This window comes from Anopheles moucheti, chromosome 2 (assembly GCF_943734755.1).
Source record: "Anopheles moucheti chromosome 2, idAnoMoucSN_F20_07, whole genome shotgun sequence".
Classification (NCBI taxonomy): domain Eukaryota; kingdom Metazoa; phylum Arthropoda; class Insecta; order Diptera; family Culicidae; genus Anopheles; species Anopheles moucheti.
The window spans coordinates 50,875,135-50,895,662 of NC_069140.1; the positions used below are offsets into that span (position 1 = coordinate 50,875,135).

Consider the following 20,528-nt stretch of genomic DNA (forward strand, 5'->3'; position numbering starts at 1 on the left):
GCCATATGTTTTCCGTGTTGAGCAACATTTGGCTCATTGGAGGCCGCTTATGCTCCGACTACATCACGCAACATAATAAGCTGAAGCATATGGTTTCGCTTTTATTGCTTTTATTTTTACATTATATAGCGCTATAAAATTATTCATTTAAATCACAAAATCACTCAATTCTGTATTATTGAATTCCAAAATGTACTGCACGTGTAGTGGCAGGCGCAATACGTTGAGTTTCCAAATCTTTTTGCTTAAAGAATGAGGCAAAAGGCATAGTTTGCGAACCAAATATCTACAGTATTGTGACCGTCATTGTGGCGTTCTTCTCGTTGGTTCTGAATTACACGTCTGGTTGTGTGTTTGCGCTTCCAGAGCGTTTCGAGCAGATCTCTCGCCTATTGGAGGCTAAAATTGGCCCACTAATGAGCGATGTGGCATTCGATTCGGTGATCCCTCGGTGATTCTGGGGAACAATTTTCCCGCGAACCATTATGGCGGAACATGGGACCGTTTTGAAAACGATGGTTACCATACGACAAACGGCAGTCGGTAGTCTTGGCGGAGACGACGATTCTTCGTCACCCTTGAGTTTTGGTCATGCTCGGTGACTCATCCTTCAGCACGGTATGCCGTCATGTTTGGCGTGCCAAAAGGAAAGAGCGGATGTCATGAATGTATGATTGCCGGCATGCACGTTGACAGTTTCCACTTTCGCTTTGTCTCACATGTCTGTTTTTGGTTGTGGGTTAATTTGGAGCAATTCTACGGAATATTTTAATGAGTTCTAGAGTGTCTGGTTGGGTGGAATGGTTCCGAACCGCACTGTTTATCAAACGCATTCTCCTGTTTCTAGGATGTTGACATGAAATTTTGATGGTTTTGATCGATTTGCGGTTCAAAATCGCTTAAAATGTATTAAATTTTGAAAAAAAGTACAGCAGCGAATGTGTAATATATATTAAAATTTATTTCTTTTTTCAGAGAAAGCTAAAAAATATAGAAGTAGAAAAAAACAAATCTCTTACCATTAAAAACAGTGTTAAAATTGATTGTTAACACAACTTTCGACAGCCGGAATAGACTATTCCTATTAATATCGCCATCTCAAGTAGAATGAACATGTTTTACACAATCAATTTATCTACACTCGATCCCCACGCCATGGCACGATGAAAACTTCTTGAGTGCTACTTTTCAGTCCTCCAGTGACACTTGTTGGTGCTGGTACACTTAGTAGCTGCTAACCTGCTGTGCGAATGCCACCCCCGTCTGCTTGGCGAATTCAAATAAACAACAAATACTGAAGCCCACTTCTCAAAGATCATCAACTATTGAGAGGCCCTTTCCTTTGCAAACCAACCCCAAAACTCAACGAGGCCGCAGACTTTTCCCCTCTCCCATTTGAAAGCTTTCGTACGTGCGAGTCCTGCTCATTTAGCTATTGTGCAGGACAGAACAGAAACACGCGCGTACAAAAACAGGACAACATAACACGTTTAGACAATAGAACCATTTCAGGATCAAAAGTTTTTCCCTCCCACCACCCCCCGGAGGGTTTGAAAGTTTGATGCGAAAACACGCGAAGGAAAGAACGTTCTGTTCTCAGTTCTTCGCCTACTTCGACCGAACGCTGCGCGGCAAGTTTCGTGTACGGAATAGAATTCAACGAACTTTGAGACGATAAATTATGAACTGAAGCGAAGGGAACGGATCCAGCTGTTAGTTCCTTCGGCTAACCGTACCGGACCGAGCGTACGTATGTGGCCGGATGGGCAAGAGCGCTACTTCGCTAAAAGAGTCCGCCGAGAAGCCTGCATGGTTCAACTACAGACAAGAAAGCAGAACGCCCTACGTCATGAAGTGGTTTCATTTTTTATGGCGCTCTTTTTTCGTCTTCAACCTATTCAAACATTCACATTCAGTCTTGTAATCGATAATCGAACGACCAACATTGATCACAACAGTGTTGGCGTTGATGATGAGTCGGAACTGGAAGTTCGCACGAAAGTGCCTCCAATTTGGTGAGGGCATTTTACTTCATTTAATAGATGACATGAGGCAGGATAATGATCGATCGTAACGGCGAACGAAGCTAATTTACGCGTGGTGATAATGTTCGAGGGAAATTGATTCGTGTTTTCGTGCATTAAATGGTACAGGCAGTCCCCGAGATACGGTATAATCCGGTACGGTACGGAATTTCCGCGTAAGTTCAATCCGGGAGAAAAAATCGTTTATACTTTTAGGTTGGGAAGTTGAGTTGAGAAATTAATTTATTCGACAAATCAAATGACTTTTTGAAAGAATACATAATAGGATAAAAGGAACCGCGAATTTCAGGGATTGCCTGTACAATGTGGAATTGTTGTGCGCCCTAAAAACCATATGTATTCAAGCTGCAGCTTTGCCTACTTTGAAAATATTAGTCTTAAATCAAAACGCAACACATCTTGATATACTACGTTGTACTTAGAACAGTTAGGCGGTTAATAAAACTAATTTAAGTAATTTAGCCAATCAAAGTATACAATTTTAATAATAATAATATACAGTAATAGGAAAATAAGCCATCTGCCAAGTTAAAACAGAAGCTGTAGAAGCAAAGCAACAAGTAGAAAGTGGCTCATTCTTAGAAATTGTAATCACTGAGGAAAATTCAGTCCGAAGAACCATGGTTTCCTTTATCCACAGTGTAGCAGCACCAACGTAAACAGTGTTGCACAGCTTTTGTGTCTCTCTTGCGGTTCGTAATCAGCAAGATGAAGACCCGGTTTGGATTTGTTTGCATGTAATTTCTTGGAAAAACCATTCCGACCGTTCTGCTGTGAGTTGAGTGCGGAAATGTTGGAAAACAAGGGTTAGCTTTCCGGAAAGGGATGGCACATTTTCCATCCCCATCGTCCCATTTGGGGATGGTTTTTATATGCTTTCGTATGGCCAGGAACCTACCTTAACGTATGCACCGGAACGGACCGGTCGGGGCTAAGGAAACAATGCTGCACTATTGTCGCTACCACTTTCGTCTATGTTTCTGCCCAGTTACCACCCATGGAAAAGTGGTCCCATGTTTTTGCAGGTCAGGCTCCGGCCGAGTATTACGTGTTTTGCTTCGCAAAGGCAAATGGTGCCTGTTGCATGGAAATATGTGCTAGATAAGCATCAGCGGTGGAGCCACGGGGTTTTAAATATTATATACCGATTTATTTTTCAACCAACACTGGCGATAATAGTACACACACGGCACAATCAAACGGCGCCTTAATAGCCCACCACCCGGCACAACACACACATTCGGTAATTGCTTGTTTTAAAATCTTGCCTCACTGCTTGAATCTCGAAACATCTGCCAAACACACTGGACTGCAATTGATGAACCAAAACCACTGAAAACAACACCACCGCATTGCACGCATCACACTTTCACCCTTCCGACCAGACACGGTGGAACCGTTATGACCTCGCGAGGTTACCGTCACTCTGACCGACCGGCTTGCAAGACGGCGCTTCTTACTACACCCACGCTATCGAATGCACTTTACGGTGACTAGATGCGTAGCACAAAGAAACAAAAACTGTCCACACGATACAATCAACGGTTCGTACCGATTTGTCGACGCGCAACGTCAACTAATGACAAATCGTAACCATTTACCTTGTGCGATTGTGTCTCGATTGGCGAGCGTCTATAAATCGAACCGGTCTTCCGATATCGCGACTGGCTGTGTGGGGTCGGTTTGTCGAACACCCGGTCCCGGTTTTGCAAACGACGTGCCTCGTCGGCGGTCGTCAACAGACTCGCGGTGTCGTTTGGTTTAGCTACCGCGGTCGGAACAAAAGCACTAGCCTGCTGAGATCCTACTTGAAACAGTACTCATCAATGCGTTTTGGTGGTTCGAATCGAGTTACTAGCATGGCGCTTATGGACGGAAACGCTCGTGAACGGCAAGTGGTAAAAACACTCGTACCAAAGTCTGTGGATTAAATGTTGTGTTAGTTATAATACTAAACTGCAACAGTTAGAGTGAAAATTCCTCATCGTTGTAGAGCACCCTGTGACGCCATTGCCTTTGTATCAACAATATGATAGGGTAGTATCATGGAGTGGTTTTTTTAATGAGTTAAAACTAAATTAATATTAAATATCTGTTTATTAGTAATTATAAAACATATATTATTAGCTCTGCTTTTTTTTTCTTACATTTTCCATTAAAAAACATAAATTTGTGTGTACGTTTACATGTTAAGTATTTATCAAGGCGAAGAAAACATTGGATTAAGTATATCATCATGATTCATTTGCTTAATCTATTTATGTAGTTTTCATAATATAAAATTTTTTAACATAAGTTTAATATTAAGAAAACGAAAATGGAGTTCATAGAATCACGCAACTAACTGACGTACAGTAGACGGCTGCCTTATACTCATCGTAACTCATCTTACTAAGCTTCGCCCCACCGTGAGAGTGAGTGCCGGCACGAGTGTGCCCGAGCGGGAAAATTGCCGAGAGAAGCGTGCGAACGCTCGCGAGAGGAAAATCTAGCAACACGCTTTCCATCAGCTGTTTTGTTTACATTTTTTTCACACATGCCGCACACAGTTGGGTATGAATTTCCCTGACCGGCGTGTCTTATCCCCGACGCAACCCATCCCAGTCTAGCCGAAATGAGTGGTACCTTTTCGGTACCACGCTGAATCACCAATTTCGCCGAAGCGGATGCACACAAATGGGATGGAAAAATGAGCAAAAGAAAATCCCATTTTCCGCTTTAGTTTTTGCGTAGGGAGGACTGTAGGGAGGAAGTCTTTAGCTATCCGAACAAAAGACGTATTTACTTACCATGCTGCTGGGCCAAGGCTTGCAGTAGCGTCGGAATGATAAAATCCCGATTCCAGATGATGCTCGGCCACGGTACGAGCGGTGTTAGACGATCCTCTTGATCGATGCGCCGCACCTTCGACGAGCCACGGCCACACGTGTGCGAATGTTGAATTTCGAGCAGAAACTTTTCAAAGTTGCTTATCCTACGGTGGGTCCGATGCTTTCTATGCTTCCGCTGTGGTTCCCGGTGCGACTGATGTGACGGGTGTTTCGAGTCACCGTCAACCACCGCGCCGCTGCCGCACATGCCATTAATTTTCCGCTGTGATTTGGAAGGATTCCGCCCGCCGTCCGCTACCTTTCCGTTTGATTTGCGTAGCTTTTGCTCACCATTCACCGTACCATTGCCGATGGTACACTTACTGCCAGCGTTGGTTTCGGCCAGGCAAGCGTTTTTATGGCATCCGTTGGTGGCATTATCGCGAACTTGGGCCAACTTCACGCCACTGGCCGGTGAAGCAATACCAAAGGGATGTGCAAAATAAAACATGCATATCGGTGCCGGATTCTGAAAGTGAGAGCGACAAATGGGGGTAACATCAATATTGGATATTATAGCATAGTTATCCGCTCCTGAAAGTATGCAAACCACCTAACAGTTTAGTTTAATAAACGCAAAGTTACTTTAACGATTAAAATTTGAGAGCAATGAATTTTATTACCTATTTGTAAAACTAATTAACTAAAACTGCGTCAGCAGTGCATTATGAATATTAATTATAGGAAACAAATTCATCTAATAAATTTAATTGATCTGGTACTGCATTAAAAGTCTGCAATTGGATGTTTTCAGCAGTACAACATCTTCTACGAAATGCCACCAGATCTTTAACATCTTCGCAGCAAATAAACCCGCTAAATTCGTGCTCAATCCCTGTGATGACAAACTGCTCAAGCAGATTCTTTCCAGCTCCAAAGCAACACCACGATACAGACACCCCGAAACGGAATTGCTTCCCGCTGGTTGTAATTAATCTCTCGCTTGTGCCTTACACAACCCGAAGTGTTGGTTGCACTTGAGTGAAAACACATGGCACGCGAAGCCAGGAAGCCAAAACCGGAGGTTCCCGTGTTACACACCAGCGGTCGGCGACGTAGATATCTTTTACTTATCGGTCACAGGTCATTGACGGTCAGGGCAGTGGAGCGAGTCCCTTTTTTGTTTTTTGTTATTTTTTTTCTGCGAAGATAATTTAGCAGACAGACATCATAAGTGGATCTTAATTGACGATCGTAGATACGGCTCCGTACGCTCGTAGAATATATGTATGTTGTGCCTGTACAGACAGGGCCGTATGGCTTATGTTCTAGTTTACAGATCGATTTGCATTCCAGTTGCGTCTGGGTGAGGCATCTGCCCGTAGATCATTTGCTTCCTTGTTTCGATTGATTGACTTCGGCGATCAGATCGAACTTGTTGATTGTACCGTGCGGTGTACGTAATGATCCATTACTACTTAATTGAGTTATTGCTCAAACGGGTTCAGTTGACTGTAATTTTATTCACTTCAGCATAATTTATTTGAAACTAATAATTGTAAAATTACCTGCAGTAAGCGATAAACCGATGCTGTCGTTGTCTTTCCCTCGTTGCTGTTGCTACTCATCTTGTCTGGTTTTGCACAGTATTCTTCTAGCTTATTGCACTATTTCAGCGATTCATTAGCAATAATAATTGGGCAACTAATGCGCTGCCGCACTACAACACACTTCGTGCTTCTATTGGATGTGCAACAATTGCAACACTTTAACATTATTATTTCCAACGCTTGGTTTGTACACATTTATTCACTTCACTGTAATTTTGCTCCGGATTAGTATTATACTTTCGCACATCACTGTAATTTTGCTGTGGAACTGTTACATCGCACTTGTTCTGGGATATATTTTATTTTTTAACAAACCCCAAAATGAACACGAATAAATGATCCTCAAGCGAGACTTGTCAATGTCAGATGGTTTCTCCCAAATAAAGGTCATAAACAAAACTTTTGGGGTGCAATACGCTTAAAACTCACTGAAAACAACATGCACACCGGTAACCCCTATTCAATGAGGTGGAACCGACGAATTGGCCACCACTGTTTTGCTCTCTCTCTCTCTCTCGTTTTGTAACTCTCCCTATTTATTTTATTGTACTGCACTGTTTCCCGGACGCGATCAATTCGTCCATCACCTTCCGGTTTGTGTTTACCCTAGTGCGACGCAGTGCGTGAGCCGCGCAGGCTAAGCAAGGCCTTTCTGGATGCGTCAGTGCACTTGTTCTACCCATTCATTACGTTAAATTAGCGTGTTTGTAAATAGCACACTGATTCATTTTACGATTGTATCGTATTTTATTTTTCAACCTGTTTTTTTTTATAAAAAATACTTGGACACGTTTCATGTGAACTTCTTACTTTTTGTGAAGTTTACTTCCCAGGAAAACAGCACAAAAACACGCCAGGGCGTTATCGTAATGTGAGACCCTACCCCACAACGGGGGGTTTGCGGTGGTGATAAAATGTTCTAAATCTAGGTTAAACAATTTTAGCAAGCCTTTCCCTTATTCTATCCGGCCAACGTTTTGTGCGACGTTTCTATGGCAAAAAAAGGAGCAACCAATCACCAAAGCCAGTAATCATAAACATTCGCCATGGACAAAACGGAAATGGTAAAAGTTAATGGTGTTTTAGAACGAATCCATTCTCACCCCTTTCAGTTCCCTTCTCATCAAAAAAAAAAGGAAACCGCACCAAACCTGCCGCGCGGGGGATGTCATTAGTGAAAAGTGGATCATCACCATGGTCCTTTCGCGCGTTGTTTGGTGGTCGATCCGATAACAAACCAATTTCACGGACCTCTTCGTATTCGATTGAAATCGGAAGCAGTTGGGCCGCAGTTAGAGAAAAACTCGCAATTTGTAATATGATCCCAGCGATATGAAGTTGTTTAAGTGTTGTATCTAGAAACGATTAATCAACCATTACACTTATCGATGGGCGCTTTCAAGGTTTGTGGTGTTTTGCTTCAATGAACCAGACACTAAATAGACATGCCCCGCGAACCAGCAAACAACTTTAGCGCGTTACCCAGGACGACCACCGGAAAGCCGTACATCGCCACGCTTGCACACGCCCTTTTGCCGAGGTGCACGCAAAACCGAGCTCGGTTCTTAAGCGGTCAAAATGGCGCCACAACAAAAACAACCCATTACGCGTGCCTCGCAGTGGCATGTTTGAAAATGTCGAAGCAGCACCACCCGCTAGCAGGAATGCCGAAAACATTCCCTTAAGGGTGGCGAGGGTGGCGCACAGCGGACGGTTTCCAAGACGCCGGCACCAAACGGCGGTTTGTACGGACGGTCGCACAACGGTGCAATTGGATGCAGAGCGGTGCTATGGTTTTGATTGATTAAACATTTTCGCTTCGGTACGATCGGGGAAATCGACGGTGAGGGAAGCGGAAGAATCCGCTGGAATTTTCCTTCCCGGTTCCCTAGTAACCTGCGTGTGTAAAGGCGTGTCCGTTTGAGGTACTCTTCCATAAAGAAGCTTATTTGTAAGTCACCGAGATCACCGATTTTGTTCCGCAGAGTTGGACAACGCCTGTTAGGCGGATGTTGACAGATGTGATAAAATCGTGTGATTTGAAGCACCTCGAACGAACTGATCATGCAGTTGCAACACTCAAATAACTGCCAGCAAAAAGGAAGACACGGACGCACCGAATTTTGGTTTCGAAACCCGACAGCCAGCCAACCCGAGTTCCGCACGATCACGCGTCAACTATTTATAGGCATAGGAGAAGACAAAAATGGAACATATTCTTCTTCGCAGCTGAGTTCTGGGTGTCTGTCTGTTAGGGCCGTTTCGTTGCGTTGGTCCCTCCAAGCGTGTGACAACCGAAAGTACTCGGGATGAAAACGTTACTTCCTCTCACGCCGTCAAACCACTGTTGATGACAGCAGCAACGATTTTTAATCACCAACAACAACAGCACTCCGCACAAGCGACAGTGATCACAGCAACAACCAAATGGCCGGTAACGATCGGCACACCGTAAGAACACAACCGCACAAAACCCTCCCGAACGGAAAATCCGTTACCGATCCGGCGGACGTACAGCGCGCGACTAAACCGATACTTCCCCATTCCTAACGCCCGCCTGCACACACTCGCGCACTTCTGTTGCCATCTCTTTTCCAACCACCCCCCCCCAAAAGGAACGCAGATTGCTGGGACAGACAGCACGCTGCTCGCTTCCTGAAGCAGAAGCCGGGCCGGGATGGGGCAGAGCGATACGCGAAACGAAATGCCCGACCAAAAGGGCTCCGGTCGCTGTCCCGGTAACGCATCAACGCTGCCTGTGGGGGAGGGCAGATGTGGGGGGGTTTGTTTTTTCCACCGCCGTGCCCTGCTTGTTACCCTGCTGTGCTGGGTGCGGCGTCCTGCGTGATCAAACCCTACCGTTGCCGGATCACCGTTCTGCATTTCGGCACATGGTACACGACGAACAGCATTGGTTGCAATAGCTCAATCGGGCTGGCTGCTCCCGGTTGTGAAGGGGAATTCGTTTTGTTTTTTGAATTTGTTTTTCGGGAATGACCCAGTTGTGTGCGTCGAGACATAATGCCACCTGCCCCAGAACCTGTCCCATTCCGTTGCCATTGCGTGAACCCTCCAGGCAGCGCAAGTTGTTGTGGTGTGTTTTAAATGGCAATAAAGAAATGTTCTTGGAATCGTGTTCCCATGTTCCTCCACTGGGGTTTGTGAAATTGTTTTTTGGAGAGCTTTTCAGCTATAGGTCAAATGTCGAATTAAATTGACCTTCATTTTGCTCTCTTATGAGCAAAAGTCTGTCTGTCTGTGCCGCGTAAGTATTCAATTTATATTAATGAAGCAAGGATAATTGAAACATTGAATTTACTTTCCCCCCCCCCCCCCCCCCCCCCAACCCTGAAATTTGTAACTTTGTTCAGTTACATAATTCCAACCCACAGTAACGCATATAAAAATCACAAAAACGGAATAACTAACTTAAAAAAACATAAGCCACAAATGAACACATTATCGCATGTCGATTGAAACGAGCTTTATTTTAGAGATTTGTCTTCCACTGTCACGTTATAATTTGTTGTTTTTTTTGCTATAAGTTTCCTTTTGTTTATCTGTTCCTAACAGCGAGAAGAAAGAAAATTACTCTTTACCGCACACAAACACAACCCGCACGAGGGCGCGCGCGCACGTGCGGAGTGCATTTACTCAACGCGCACAATGTTTGCTGTTTATAGGGGGAGTCACGCTGCTGCATTGCACTGTTGTGTGGTTTGTAGGTGAAATTGGGGTTTTCAAATTGTTTCTAACATTTTTGTCCCATTGTTTGCAATGGGAATCCGTGTTCTGTGATTTTTGCTCCCTCCAAAATTGGGTAAATGGAAAAATTTCCTGTCAGTGCGGGAATTGCCTCCACTGACTGTGTCTTGCGCTCTATTATGTTGTGTGCCTTACATTTGAATTCATTTGCACATTTCACAAAATTATCCCAATTTTGGTGTGGTGCCCTGTGAGGCGTGACTGTGTCCTTTGTGGGTGTCCTTCTTGTGTTGAATCGCTCGGTAAATTGTTTCAACCCGCTGAAACAACGCATGTTTAATGTTCACTTTTGAATTCAAATTACTAGATGATGCTCTACAGAGTAACGTGTCGTACATGGATGCATGTAATTATTATCTCGCATCTACCGTTTCGAGCCCTGTCCGTTCGCTTTAGGTTAGTTTCAACTATCGGCCCAGCTTTGCATCTAGCTACTACGCCGTCAATTCTCAGGCATTCTTCTGTCTGCGCGCAATGCGGCACAAATTGGCCGCGGTCCCTTTTCTAACTCTCCAAACATTCGAAAAAAGTGCAAAATATATCATCCCACTTACGATATGGATTTAAAAAAAAAACGTTAAGCTAAATCAACCGTTCAAGACGTACTTACATATATAACTTATATAGTTTAACTTTGTTTCTTTGCACACTCCTGTACCTGTCGTACCGTGTCACCACAATCGAGGAGGTTTTTCCCTTTCACAGGTGTAATAGTTACATTACAAAATATATCGATTAAATCTGTTGATATAGTTGGTTTTGACTCTCTGTTACCCTCGTGTCTTTCTTCTTATTTGGCAGAAATGTGTACACCTGATTTAGTTTACCACTCTGTTTTTTTCTTCTTTTTGTTTCCCGTGAGCATAGCCTCATCTTGGTTGAGTTTTGATCCCTTTGTGTTTTGCGCTGAATTCTTTTCCTTCCGTTTACCAGAATGCTTTCACGCCCTACTTTTCCTACTTTGCCCTGTTCGAACTGGTAGCCTTCCACTTTCATGAATTAAAACGCTCTTCACTGTCACTTAAAGTATTTCAACGAACTGAAATAGAATAATCCTCAGCTATATGTTATTCATCCTCAATGAAGTGCATTTTTTTAAACGCTATTACAAAATAAAGCTCTACTAACTTTGTCTTTTTACCAACTCGCGGGTCCGCTTTGCTCGCGGTAAAACCTTTTCATTGCTGGTCGCTTTTTCCCTATCCTAACCATCGTAACCGTTTCCTCGCCCGTCTGTGTGTGTGTGTGTGGTTTGAATGCTATATGTCTTTCAATACACGACTACAATGTATGTGTCTAATTAGCATCGCTTTACTAGCTTTAGTTTAATTGTTAATATACTAGGTGATCACAGCTGATGAATATATTTATATATTTTTTTTTCTTTTCCTCTTTCTACCTAGTGTTTTGTTTCCATTTTCAGTTCCACCTCCAACCCATGCACTCCACCACCACGTGACGCTTTATTTTTGCGCAATTTTGTGTGTGTTTACCATACATTTCATAAAGTTTCCCTTTTTTGTAGCAAACAATTGCAATTGTGTCATTGCTGTAATGTGTCAGCATCAACGGCAAACATATTTTGCCACGAACGGCTTCGTATCGAAAAGCTTTATTATACGTGGATCAATCAATCGATCAATGTTCATGATATAGAATGTTTGTTTAGTGAAAAATCTCTATCGCGACTGCTTTGGATCAACAACAATGTTACGATTGTGTCAATGTATAGATGACGTTATTATGAGAGTAGCAGTGCCCGAAATGAATAATTTCGTTTATGAAGTTGGTCATTGTGTTTTCTTTTATACCTCAGTTTACGCCAGCAAATCGAACGGGGCCACCAATTAATCTGTCTCTGCGACTGATCGTGCTCATGATGTCTGCCGATATAGTGCATACTTCTAGCATGCAATGTGACGGGCGTTTTTTTGCATCAAATCAATTGATCAGTGTCCACAATATTGTTAATCACATCTTGCTTTACACACTTGCCAGTTTCAGTAACAGGTTCAGTTGTCCTATGGTGTATTATTGATTATAATTTTATAAATATGGTGCCTATAGTGTCAAATGTGTTATTTAATTACTGGTACAAGTTTTCTGAGTTCTGTATAACCAAACGGTATTACAAAAAAGTTATAAAAACGGGTAATTAAAATATAAAAGAAGGCTAATCTCTAGATGGGGCAAGTCTTACTGACACATTTAATTAAAACGTTTCTATGCTATGAACCCAAAGAAGAAGAATAGTGTCAGTTTTGCCTTCATTTCTTTATGAAAGTAAATAATTTCTTGATCTTCTTCATAAAAATGATAATTACTTTTAGTGAATAAGTCTGAGGTATATGTTTCCACCCCGGGTACCATCTAGCGGGTGCTGTTTGTTGTCCTTAGCTATGTATCGTGATAAGAAATAAAAACAAACAAACTCAAACAAACACCCAAATTTTATCCGCACAATAAGGGAAACTTAAGGCTAATACTCAAACAAAGCTACATCGTTCCAAATTGGCGACAGGTCCAAATCTAAACGTCCTCCCAGCTGTACAGTTGGAGTTATTCGGTAGGAATTCACTACGCAATAAAGTTTTCGCGCTACCGGCTTACAATGTTATGGAAGAAACCGATTACACGACGGGTTACATACTATTAGCCATCCGTATGTATCATATCACCTTTTACATCCTAAACAGTGGCACCCTCTTCCATTGGCAGCTTGAAGCCGTTGAGGCCCGTGCTTACCCCGTTCGGCGTGGAACCATTCTTGGCGTCAACACCGGTGACGATGCGTTTCCCATTGCTGACGTACGTAGTTTTCAGATCCAGCACGACCGGCTTATTTGCGACATTATTGTTGTGCTGATGATAACTGGCGGAAGAACTCTGTGAAAGAGGGTCGTTACAAAAGAGATGCATTAGTTTTGGGCAATCCTTTCATTTACAGTACTGGCAAACGAACTACCTTTTTGTTGAGTTTGATGGTATCACCACTGACAAGAGCGGAACTGCGCCGTCGTTTCTCCAATGTTTTGCGCACCTTCATTATCATGGGCAATACTAGCAACAATGCACCGGAAATTACTATGAAAAAGCCGGCCAAATAGAACGCCAAATCGTACGACCCTGTCAGATCAGAGATCCAGCCTGAGAAGAAAAAAACACATGATAGTGGTAGGTTAATGTTATTATTATTAGACTTGCGATGTATCCCCGTGAACTAGTAGATATACCTGCTAATGGGGGTCCAACAAGATTTGCCACACCTTGCACCAGAAGCAGCAAACCGTACGCATTGGTGAAACGCTCCAGCGTGATCAGTTCCACCAGGATAATACTGGTCAACGAATAGTTTGCTGCTATAAACAGTCCAAATCCACCAGCCAATACGGAAAGACTCTGAAAATGTAGTAGATTCATGTTAGTATATTTTACTTAAAAACCCACTCACATTGTTTTCTGTTGCTTTCACTCTCTCTCTCTCTCTCGCTCTCTGTCTCTCTTACCGTATAATCTTTGAACAGTGGCACAAGCGCAGTCACTAGTCCGCACAGTGCCATACAGATGGCATACGTATAGTTGGCGTTCACCGATTTCCGATCACCCATCCATCCGAGCACAACCTAAGGGCATTCCAGGATTCAAGTCGAGTGTGTCAGTTAGAATCATTTGATTTGGAAAGTGTCCAGAACGAAGTTGAAAAAAGAAAAAAACACGTATTAAACTCATCGTCCAGCAGTGAAATCACCTACTCTAACAATTCTCTATTTCTTAGTTCCCACTCGTAGTCCAACACGTACACTGGCACACACACACACACACACATATATACGCACGCATGATTTAAAGGTATAGAATAGATATAGACACTTAGGAATAAGTATATATATGGACCACACTTTTCAAACGAGGTGCAGTAGGAAGTATTCGGTTTTTGGTGGGGTGGGGAAGTTCCAATATGAATCCTTCTAGCGACGGAATCGAGCGGATCAATTTGTACTTGTGTTTGGTAAGAATTGCTTCTCATTCTTTTTCTAGAATAAAAAAAAGTACAACACATTTGAAAATAAACATAAACCACCAACGATCATACAAAGTGATCGTTTGTGCGATCTGTGTTTTCGGGGGGTATAATAACGTAAACAAGATGTCTTATAGCATATTCCGCGCCGTTCTGGCAAGGTTCTAGAACGAGCAATCGGTGCATGCTGCGCAAATGCAAACGAACCAGAGCGTGCTTTGCAGACGATAGAACATAGAACAATGAGAGCAAACTGAAAATATAAGAAGCTGTGCGTGGTGCTTAAGTGTACAAGAAACATTTATACATGATTACGCGGTTACGTTGTGGCATTTTATTTGCAAATCATTTCATATATTCGCAAACAGAACAACTGAACAATCTTGTCAAGTGCAAATAATTAATGTTCTGTTATTGAAAGTAAACTCAAACAGCTTATCTAAAAATTTGCCACGAATTAAGTTATGTACTGTTTAGTGATCTTTAAAGTGTTTTTTGTTTTTATAATTGTTATTCTTATTGTTTGGTAAAGATTTTTCTAGAACAAAATCATTTTTTTTACATGTTCGACTTGTTTGAAAGCCTATGAAACGCAACCATTCAACCTAATGTGAACAAATGCAAAAAAACATGCAGCAAATTCAACTGAAACACCAATTTTTATATGAGGAAACTGTAAACTAAATAACTTATCTAAACACCACTAAAACAGTGCCACATTTAAGTTAGAACTGAAAGCATGCGGACTAGCTGGATGGAAAACTCAATTGTGCAAGCTTTGACTACACAAACTGATACACGCTAAGCAACAGCGATGCCACTCTGGTTGCATATTTCCGGACGTACGCCGGCAAAACTTACCTCGCCAACCATATTCAGTATGCCGATGATCGAAATCAGCATCGATGATTGGGCGTGGGAAAACCCAATCTGGGACGCATTGTCACCGAGGTAAACGTACGGCACGTCGTAGAACGTGTAGAGCAGAAAGTTCGAGATGGCAAACAGCAGGTAGTGCACGTCCGAGAAGTAGGAGAAGTCCAGAATACTGACCAGCAGTGTTCGGAACTCCTCCGCGCCCTGGTACCAGGCGGACTTCTCCTTTGCGATCGTCGTCATCGAGTTGCGGTAGATGTCCGGGCAGGAGGAGGCCCGCAGCCGGTAGCGCTGAATGTTCAGCATAGCACCGCGGTACGTTAGCGAATGGCGGTGCATCCGCAGATCCTTCAGATAGGAAGCGGTCGCGGCGGGTGGCCCCGCGGTCGGCGGGGCCGTACCGCGTGTGCTGTGGCTGTGCACCCGCCGCAGGAACACGGGCGGCAAAGCGGTGCCCTTTTCGTACGTAGTACCGACCGCATCGGTGGCAGCCCCATTCCGTCCCCTTGCACCGGACCGCTGACCGCCGGCTGCTCGGTGACGCGACGGCTGCACCGTGGTGCCATCGTTTGCCAATTCTTCCTGCTTGCTTTCCTTCGCTCCCTGCCCATCATCAGCGTGGTTGGTTTCGTCCGTCGATACTGCTGCTCCTTCCGCTCCCGCTGTCTTTACGCCATCCTGCTCCTGTTCCTGCTCCTTGAGATCTGCCAGGTTTTCTCCACTCTGCGGAGACAGCGGTTGGCTGAAGCTGCGCGAACTGCTCATGCGTGCCACCGGTAGACTCTGCAGCACATGATGATCGTGGATGTTGTGCTGCTTGCTCAGCATAGCCAACACCTCCAGGGTAATCTTCTCCTGCCCGCTACCATTCTGCAGGAACGTCGGAAGTGTTATCAGCGAGCTGAAAAGTCGAGGATCATCCAGATCGTAGATATGGTCGTTTGCTGGATCTGCAAGTCCTCCGTTACCGCCACCAATCGGCACTCCATCGATGATGCCACCGTTGCCCATCAGAACGCTCGTATTACCACCAGCGGTATTCGTGCTGTTGCTCACCGAATCGGCTTGCTGCTGTTGCTGTTTGCGGCGCTTCTGCTTCGACTTGTGCGTCGTCCATTCTAGGTCGCGCATCAGCAACCCGCACAGGCACATGTTGAGGAAGACACCGGCAAGGATAAGGGTCGTACCGCGCCATCCGTACTCGTCCAGCAGGACCTGCGTTAACGAGGCAAACACGAATGTTCCGATGCCACTGCCACACACCGACAGACCCGTAGCGAAGGAGCGCTTTTTGTCGAAGTAGTACGCAACGATAACAACCGCAGCGACGTAACACAGGCTTAGCCCAAACCCGGACAGTATGCCGAACGTCAGGTACAGCATCTCGATCGAGGTAGCGTACGCGGACAGCGCAAATCCAATCGAAGCCATTATCGAACCGATGATCGTCACCTTCCGGCAACCGTAGCGATCCGTTAGGAACGATGCAACAGGGCCGCACAGTAGTGGCATCGCCATAAACAACGATCCAACCCAAGCGGTCTTTCCCTTGCCTTCGCCAAAGTAGGACAGCAGCTCAATGTACATTACGCCGAAGCTGAACGTTACACCGTCTGCGATTAGGTTCACCATGAAGGAGGCAAAACAGACAACCCAGCCCCAGCCACCATCCGGCGGGCGGGCTTCGGCGTACGCACCCAGCGAACTGTTCTCATTCGACGACGACGACGACGACGACGAAGACGAACCGGATGAGGACGTTGAGGTTGCCGAACCATTCGACAGGATACTGCCAACCGGACTCGAACAGTGCGGTTCCATCGTGCTCGTACCGAGACCCTGCTGGGTGCCGTACGTTCCACCGCCCAGTACCGGCCGTTCTCCACCATCTGCTCCGGTAACATTGGCGTATCTGCTTCCATTGCTGAACTGCACGTGATGGACCGGCCGTTCGGCCACAATTACCGACTCCGGTTGGGAAAACTGCAGGCTAAGCTGACGTACCGGTTTCTCACCGATGCTGTGACTCGACGGGCTCTTCACGATGCTCTTCGTCTTCCGTCGTTCATGCGTCACCTCGAGCAATGGTTTTATTTCTTCCTCTTCCGGATTGCCGTCACTAGACGCGGGACCACACTCGCTCGCGTTACCACCCGCATCGACACACACATTCACGTCAATTCCTTCATCGATTGCAACCGAAATCGCCGAACCGGTATCGGCACCCGCACGCACGGCACCGCCCTCTACCGTCTCATCATCGTAGGTTCTGTTCACGTAAATATTTCGATTCTTGAGCGATGATGCGGACGATGATCGGGAGGGTCGGTGCCGGTTTAGAGTTTCTGGATCATCCACTACACCACCACCACCACCGGAAGCACTAGCACTACTACAGCTACCACCACCAGCACTGCTGCTACCACCGCTACCACCACCGTTGCTACCGCTGCTCACACAGGAACTGTTGCCCGAATCGGTGGACGGGCACTGGGGTGGTATCTGGCGATGCGGCGTGGTCACGCCGGACGCAACCGATGCCGTCGAACCGGGCGTACCCTTTAGACCGTTCCTTCCACCCGGTGGTTGACGATCGTCGGGAAAGTTGTGCTGTCGGAGGGCGTTCCCACCATTATTGTCCTTCGATTTGGCCCCTTGAGGGCTGCGTAACAGCGGCTCCAGACTGTTGCTGCCGCCGCTGTCATTACCATTAATATTAATATTTCCAGGCGCTCTGATAATATCCATTCTTCCCGATTATGGCGATCGTGACGCCGCGCTAATGGATCAAGTTGGGGGGCAAGCATGCGGAACACCTAAAATACACGGAACGTTAATAGAGAAAATTACTCAACTGATCGGTCGGGTCCAATGCTACCGGTAAGCATCTGCGCACTATTTACCTCTTGTTCGGAAAAAATATTCCTTCTCCGCTGCGCTTGTTTGCAATAAGGACTTGGTGAGTTAAAATCCCCGCCAGTTACGTAATGTTGCCTACGTTTCGTGGAAAAGGCGTCCATGCGGTTTTATCCGTATACTGTATCGTACGACTTGATGAACCTGTAACGGTTGGAAACAGAGAACAGAGAGCAACGTGGAAATGTTAGTACCGATCAAAGTGACAACCAATAAAAGCTTACATAAAAACTGTTTTGTTCCCTACCTAGCCGGAAGGTTAGGGCTACATTCATTAAACCATTATAAAGTAGCACAATTGGGTCAAATTGACTATGTAAGGAAGATCAACACTTTCGAAGATCGAAACTCATCGTGCATCTCTTTTCCGCAGGTTGGTGCTGGAGAAGCTTGGTTCGATTGATACTGGAGAACTCTTCTCGATAGCAATTAAGAATTAGAACCGAACTGAAACGATCGACGAACGTACCGTCAATTGTTTAATTGCATCCAATCATCTTTACCCCGGATGGCAGGAATGGACTCCCTGGAAGGGTTTAGGCACACGAATCTACCTCATAGCTAGCTTAACCTAATTCAGTTATTTTGCGTATTAAATCTAAATTGTACAACTACATTGTAATGTTATGTAACGTTCCTCTGGCATTCGTTTACTTTATCGCCTCAGATTCACCTAAGAAGCATATATTCTCCAACATATATTCTCAAACATATATTCTCCAACGTATACTATTTAACGCCACCTCACTGATACGCGTTTATCGCGAGTTTTTCATTGTGATTTCTTGTATACGTAAAATATTGCGATACTTAGTACAAAGTATCTTTATGTACTTTAAATCAATTGTGTATAATATCGATCTTTTGCATATTTTTTACAAGATGAGATTTAAACGATCTCATCTATTTGATAGGAATTCGTTCAATGTGCAAGAATACATAATACGTAAGAGTCCAAGATAAAAGTATCCTCATGCAACTCATCCAAGAATACTTAAAATAAACAAATTTAAATGAGTGGTAAAGGTTCTGCAAAGTGTAGTAAAAAAAGAGTATTTGATATCTCCTAGCGCATTACAAATATGGAAATCCTCCGGAAAATGCGGAGTCCTGGATTTACAAAATATTTTGCAAGAAGATACTGCTTCCTGAAGATCCTTTAGTGGAAGTTGTTGTATGATTTTTTTGTAGGTGTCAGTATTGAAAATTGTTGTCAAGTATTCCTGAAATCCTGAAAGCTCGGCGAGAATAATATAAAAAAATATTGGATTTTTTCCAACAATTGAAAAATTGTGTACTGCCCATCCGCTTATATTTCTTGGCAGATGTCTTACGAGGTTGATTAAAAATTGAAGACACATTTATCAGACACATGTGCTACAGATTTCACGGAAATGTGATTAACATGACGCGGAATGAGTGAAACAATCAGTGGCACGTGAAGCATCTTATTTATTCAACAGGGTCGGTAATTTCAACCACATTCCGACAAACCAGAACTCAATTTGAATGTCTATCAAACTGTCTAAATGCATCACACAGCAGCACCATGTCTACCCAGGTAGAAGGAAAACCATACCGAAAGCGTTCCATACAGCCCACGAGCCCGCGGTTGATTAATGCATTGAAAAGCCCATTTGCCGACGGTGTACACACTCTTCCGGTGTGCCCGATGCAACGACAAAACGGTGTTGTCAACGCTTCCGCCACAGTGGACATCAAAATCACCTTCGTTAAGCGAACAACGCGGCGATGGGCATGCGGACACGGTGACGCATTACATATCACCATCACGGAGGAACACGTTGCGTCGTTTTACTTTCGTTCCATGGCACAATAAATGTTGCGCCCCACAGTCAAATTGGCCTGAATGTCATTCTACCGCCTTCCCGAAGAAGGCCTTTTGGCCGGAACCTTTAGAACAACAACAACATCCAACTCAGGCTGGCCGACCGCCAATGCAATGTTTGAATCGCAACCAGGAGGAGCCATGAGCAGGGAAAAAAGAAACGGGACCAATATTGAACGAGATTGAAACACAAAAGCTGCTTCCGACAGCCGTGTGGTTGGCTGTTTTGCCACGAGAAGAGCAAACGGCGCACGATGCCTAGATTGAATTAGAATAAGTGCGAACCAGGCACACTTTGCAGTTTGGTGGCGATTAACTGATGTACCGTGTCCATCGCCCGTGTGGGGTTGCTACGCTTTATTCATGTACCGATCGGCAAACGGCGGTAGTACAACCGTTGCGCCAACGGTACAGGCCGGTCTAGTGCAGTCAGGTGCACCATGAATTTTTGACAAGCAGCGTGGAGCAATTGAAAATTGTTACACCTTTCAATGTCAAATCAGTGCCATACACCGCTCATAGTGTAGCGTTGATCACTTTCGCATGCATTATCACGAAGTGTCCCAATGGGCGATAAGAGTCGTCCAACATCAAACGCTACACCAGCACCTTTACCGTCCCCCCAAAGGCTCTCCG

General features: G+C 44.6%; 2 protein-coding genes across 4 annotated transcripts in view; both read right to left on the bottom strand.

Annotated features, from left to right (window-relative positions):
• Positions 1 to 6,483, bottom strand: part of LOC128299335 (uncharacterized) — a 40,086-nt gene extending 33,603 nt beyond the window's left edge. The window contains exons 1-2 of the mRNA XM_053035261.1: positions 6,424 to 6,483; positions 4,835 to 5,384 (exon numbers count right to left, since the gene is read on the bottom strand). Of these exons, the coding sequence (XP_052891221.1) occupies positions 4,835 to 5,384; positions 6,424 to 6,483 (610 nt within the window). The remainder of the gene's footprint in view (positions 1 to 4,834; positions 5,385 to 6,423) is intronic.
• Positions 6,484 to 9,950: 3,467 nt separating this feature from the next.
• LOC128309914 (uncharacterized) overlaps positions 9,951 to 20,528 on the bottom strand; it is a 31,391-nt gene continuing 20,813 nt past the window's right edge. For all 3 annotated transcript variants that reach the window (XM_053046415.1, XM_053046414.1, XM_053046416.1), the window contains exons 3-8: positions 18,031 to 18,187; positions 15,113 to 17,943; positions 13,737 to 13,853; positions 13,464 to 13,629; positions 13,196 to 13,377; positions 9,951 to 13,116 (exon numbers count right to left, since the gene is read on the bottom strand). In XM_053046415.1, coding sequence (XP_052902375.1) covers positions 12,919 to 13,116; positions 13,196 to 13,377; positions 13,464 to 13,629; positions 13,737 to 13,853; positions 15,113 to 17,875 — 3,426 coding nt within the window. In that variant the 5' untranslated portion in view covers positions 17,876 to 17,943; positions 18,031 to 18,187 and the 3' untranslated portion in view covers positions 9,951 to 12,918. The remainder of the gene's footprint in view (positions 13,117 to 13,195; positions 13,378 to 13,463; positions 13,630 to 13,736; positions 13,854 to 15,112; positions 17,944 to 18,030; positions 18,188 to 20,528) is intronic.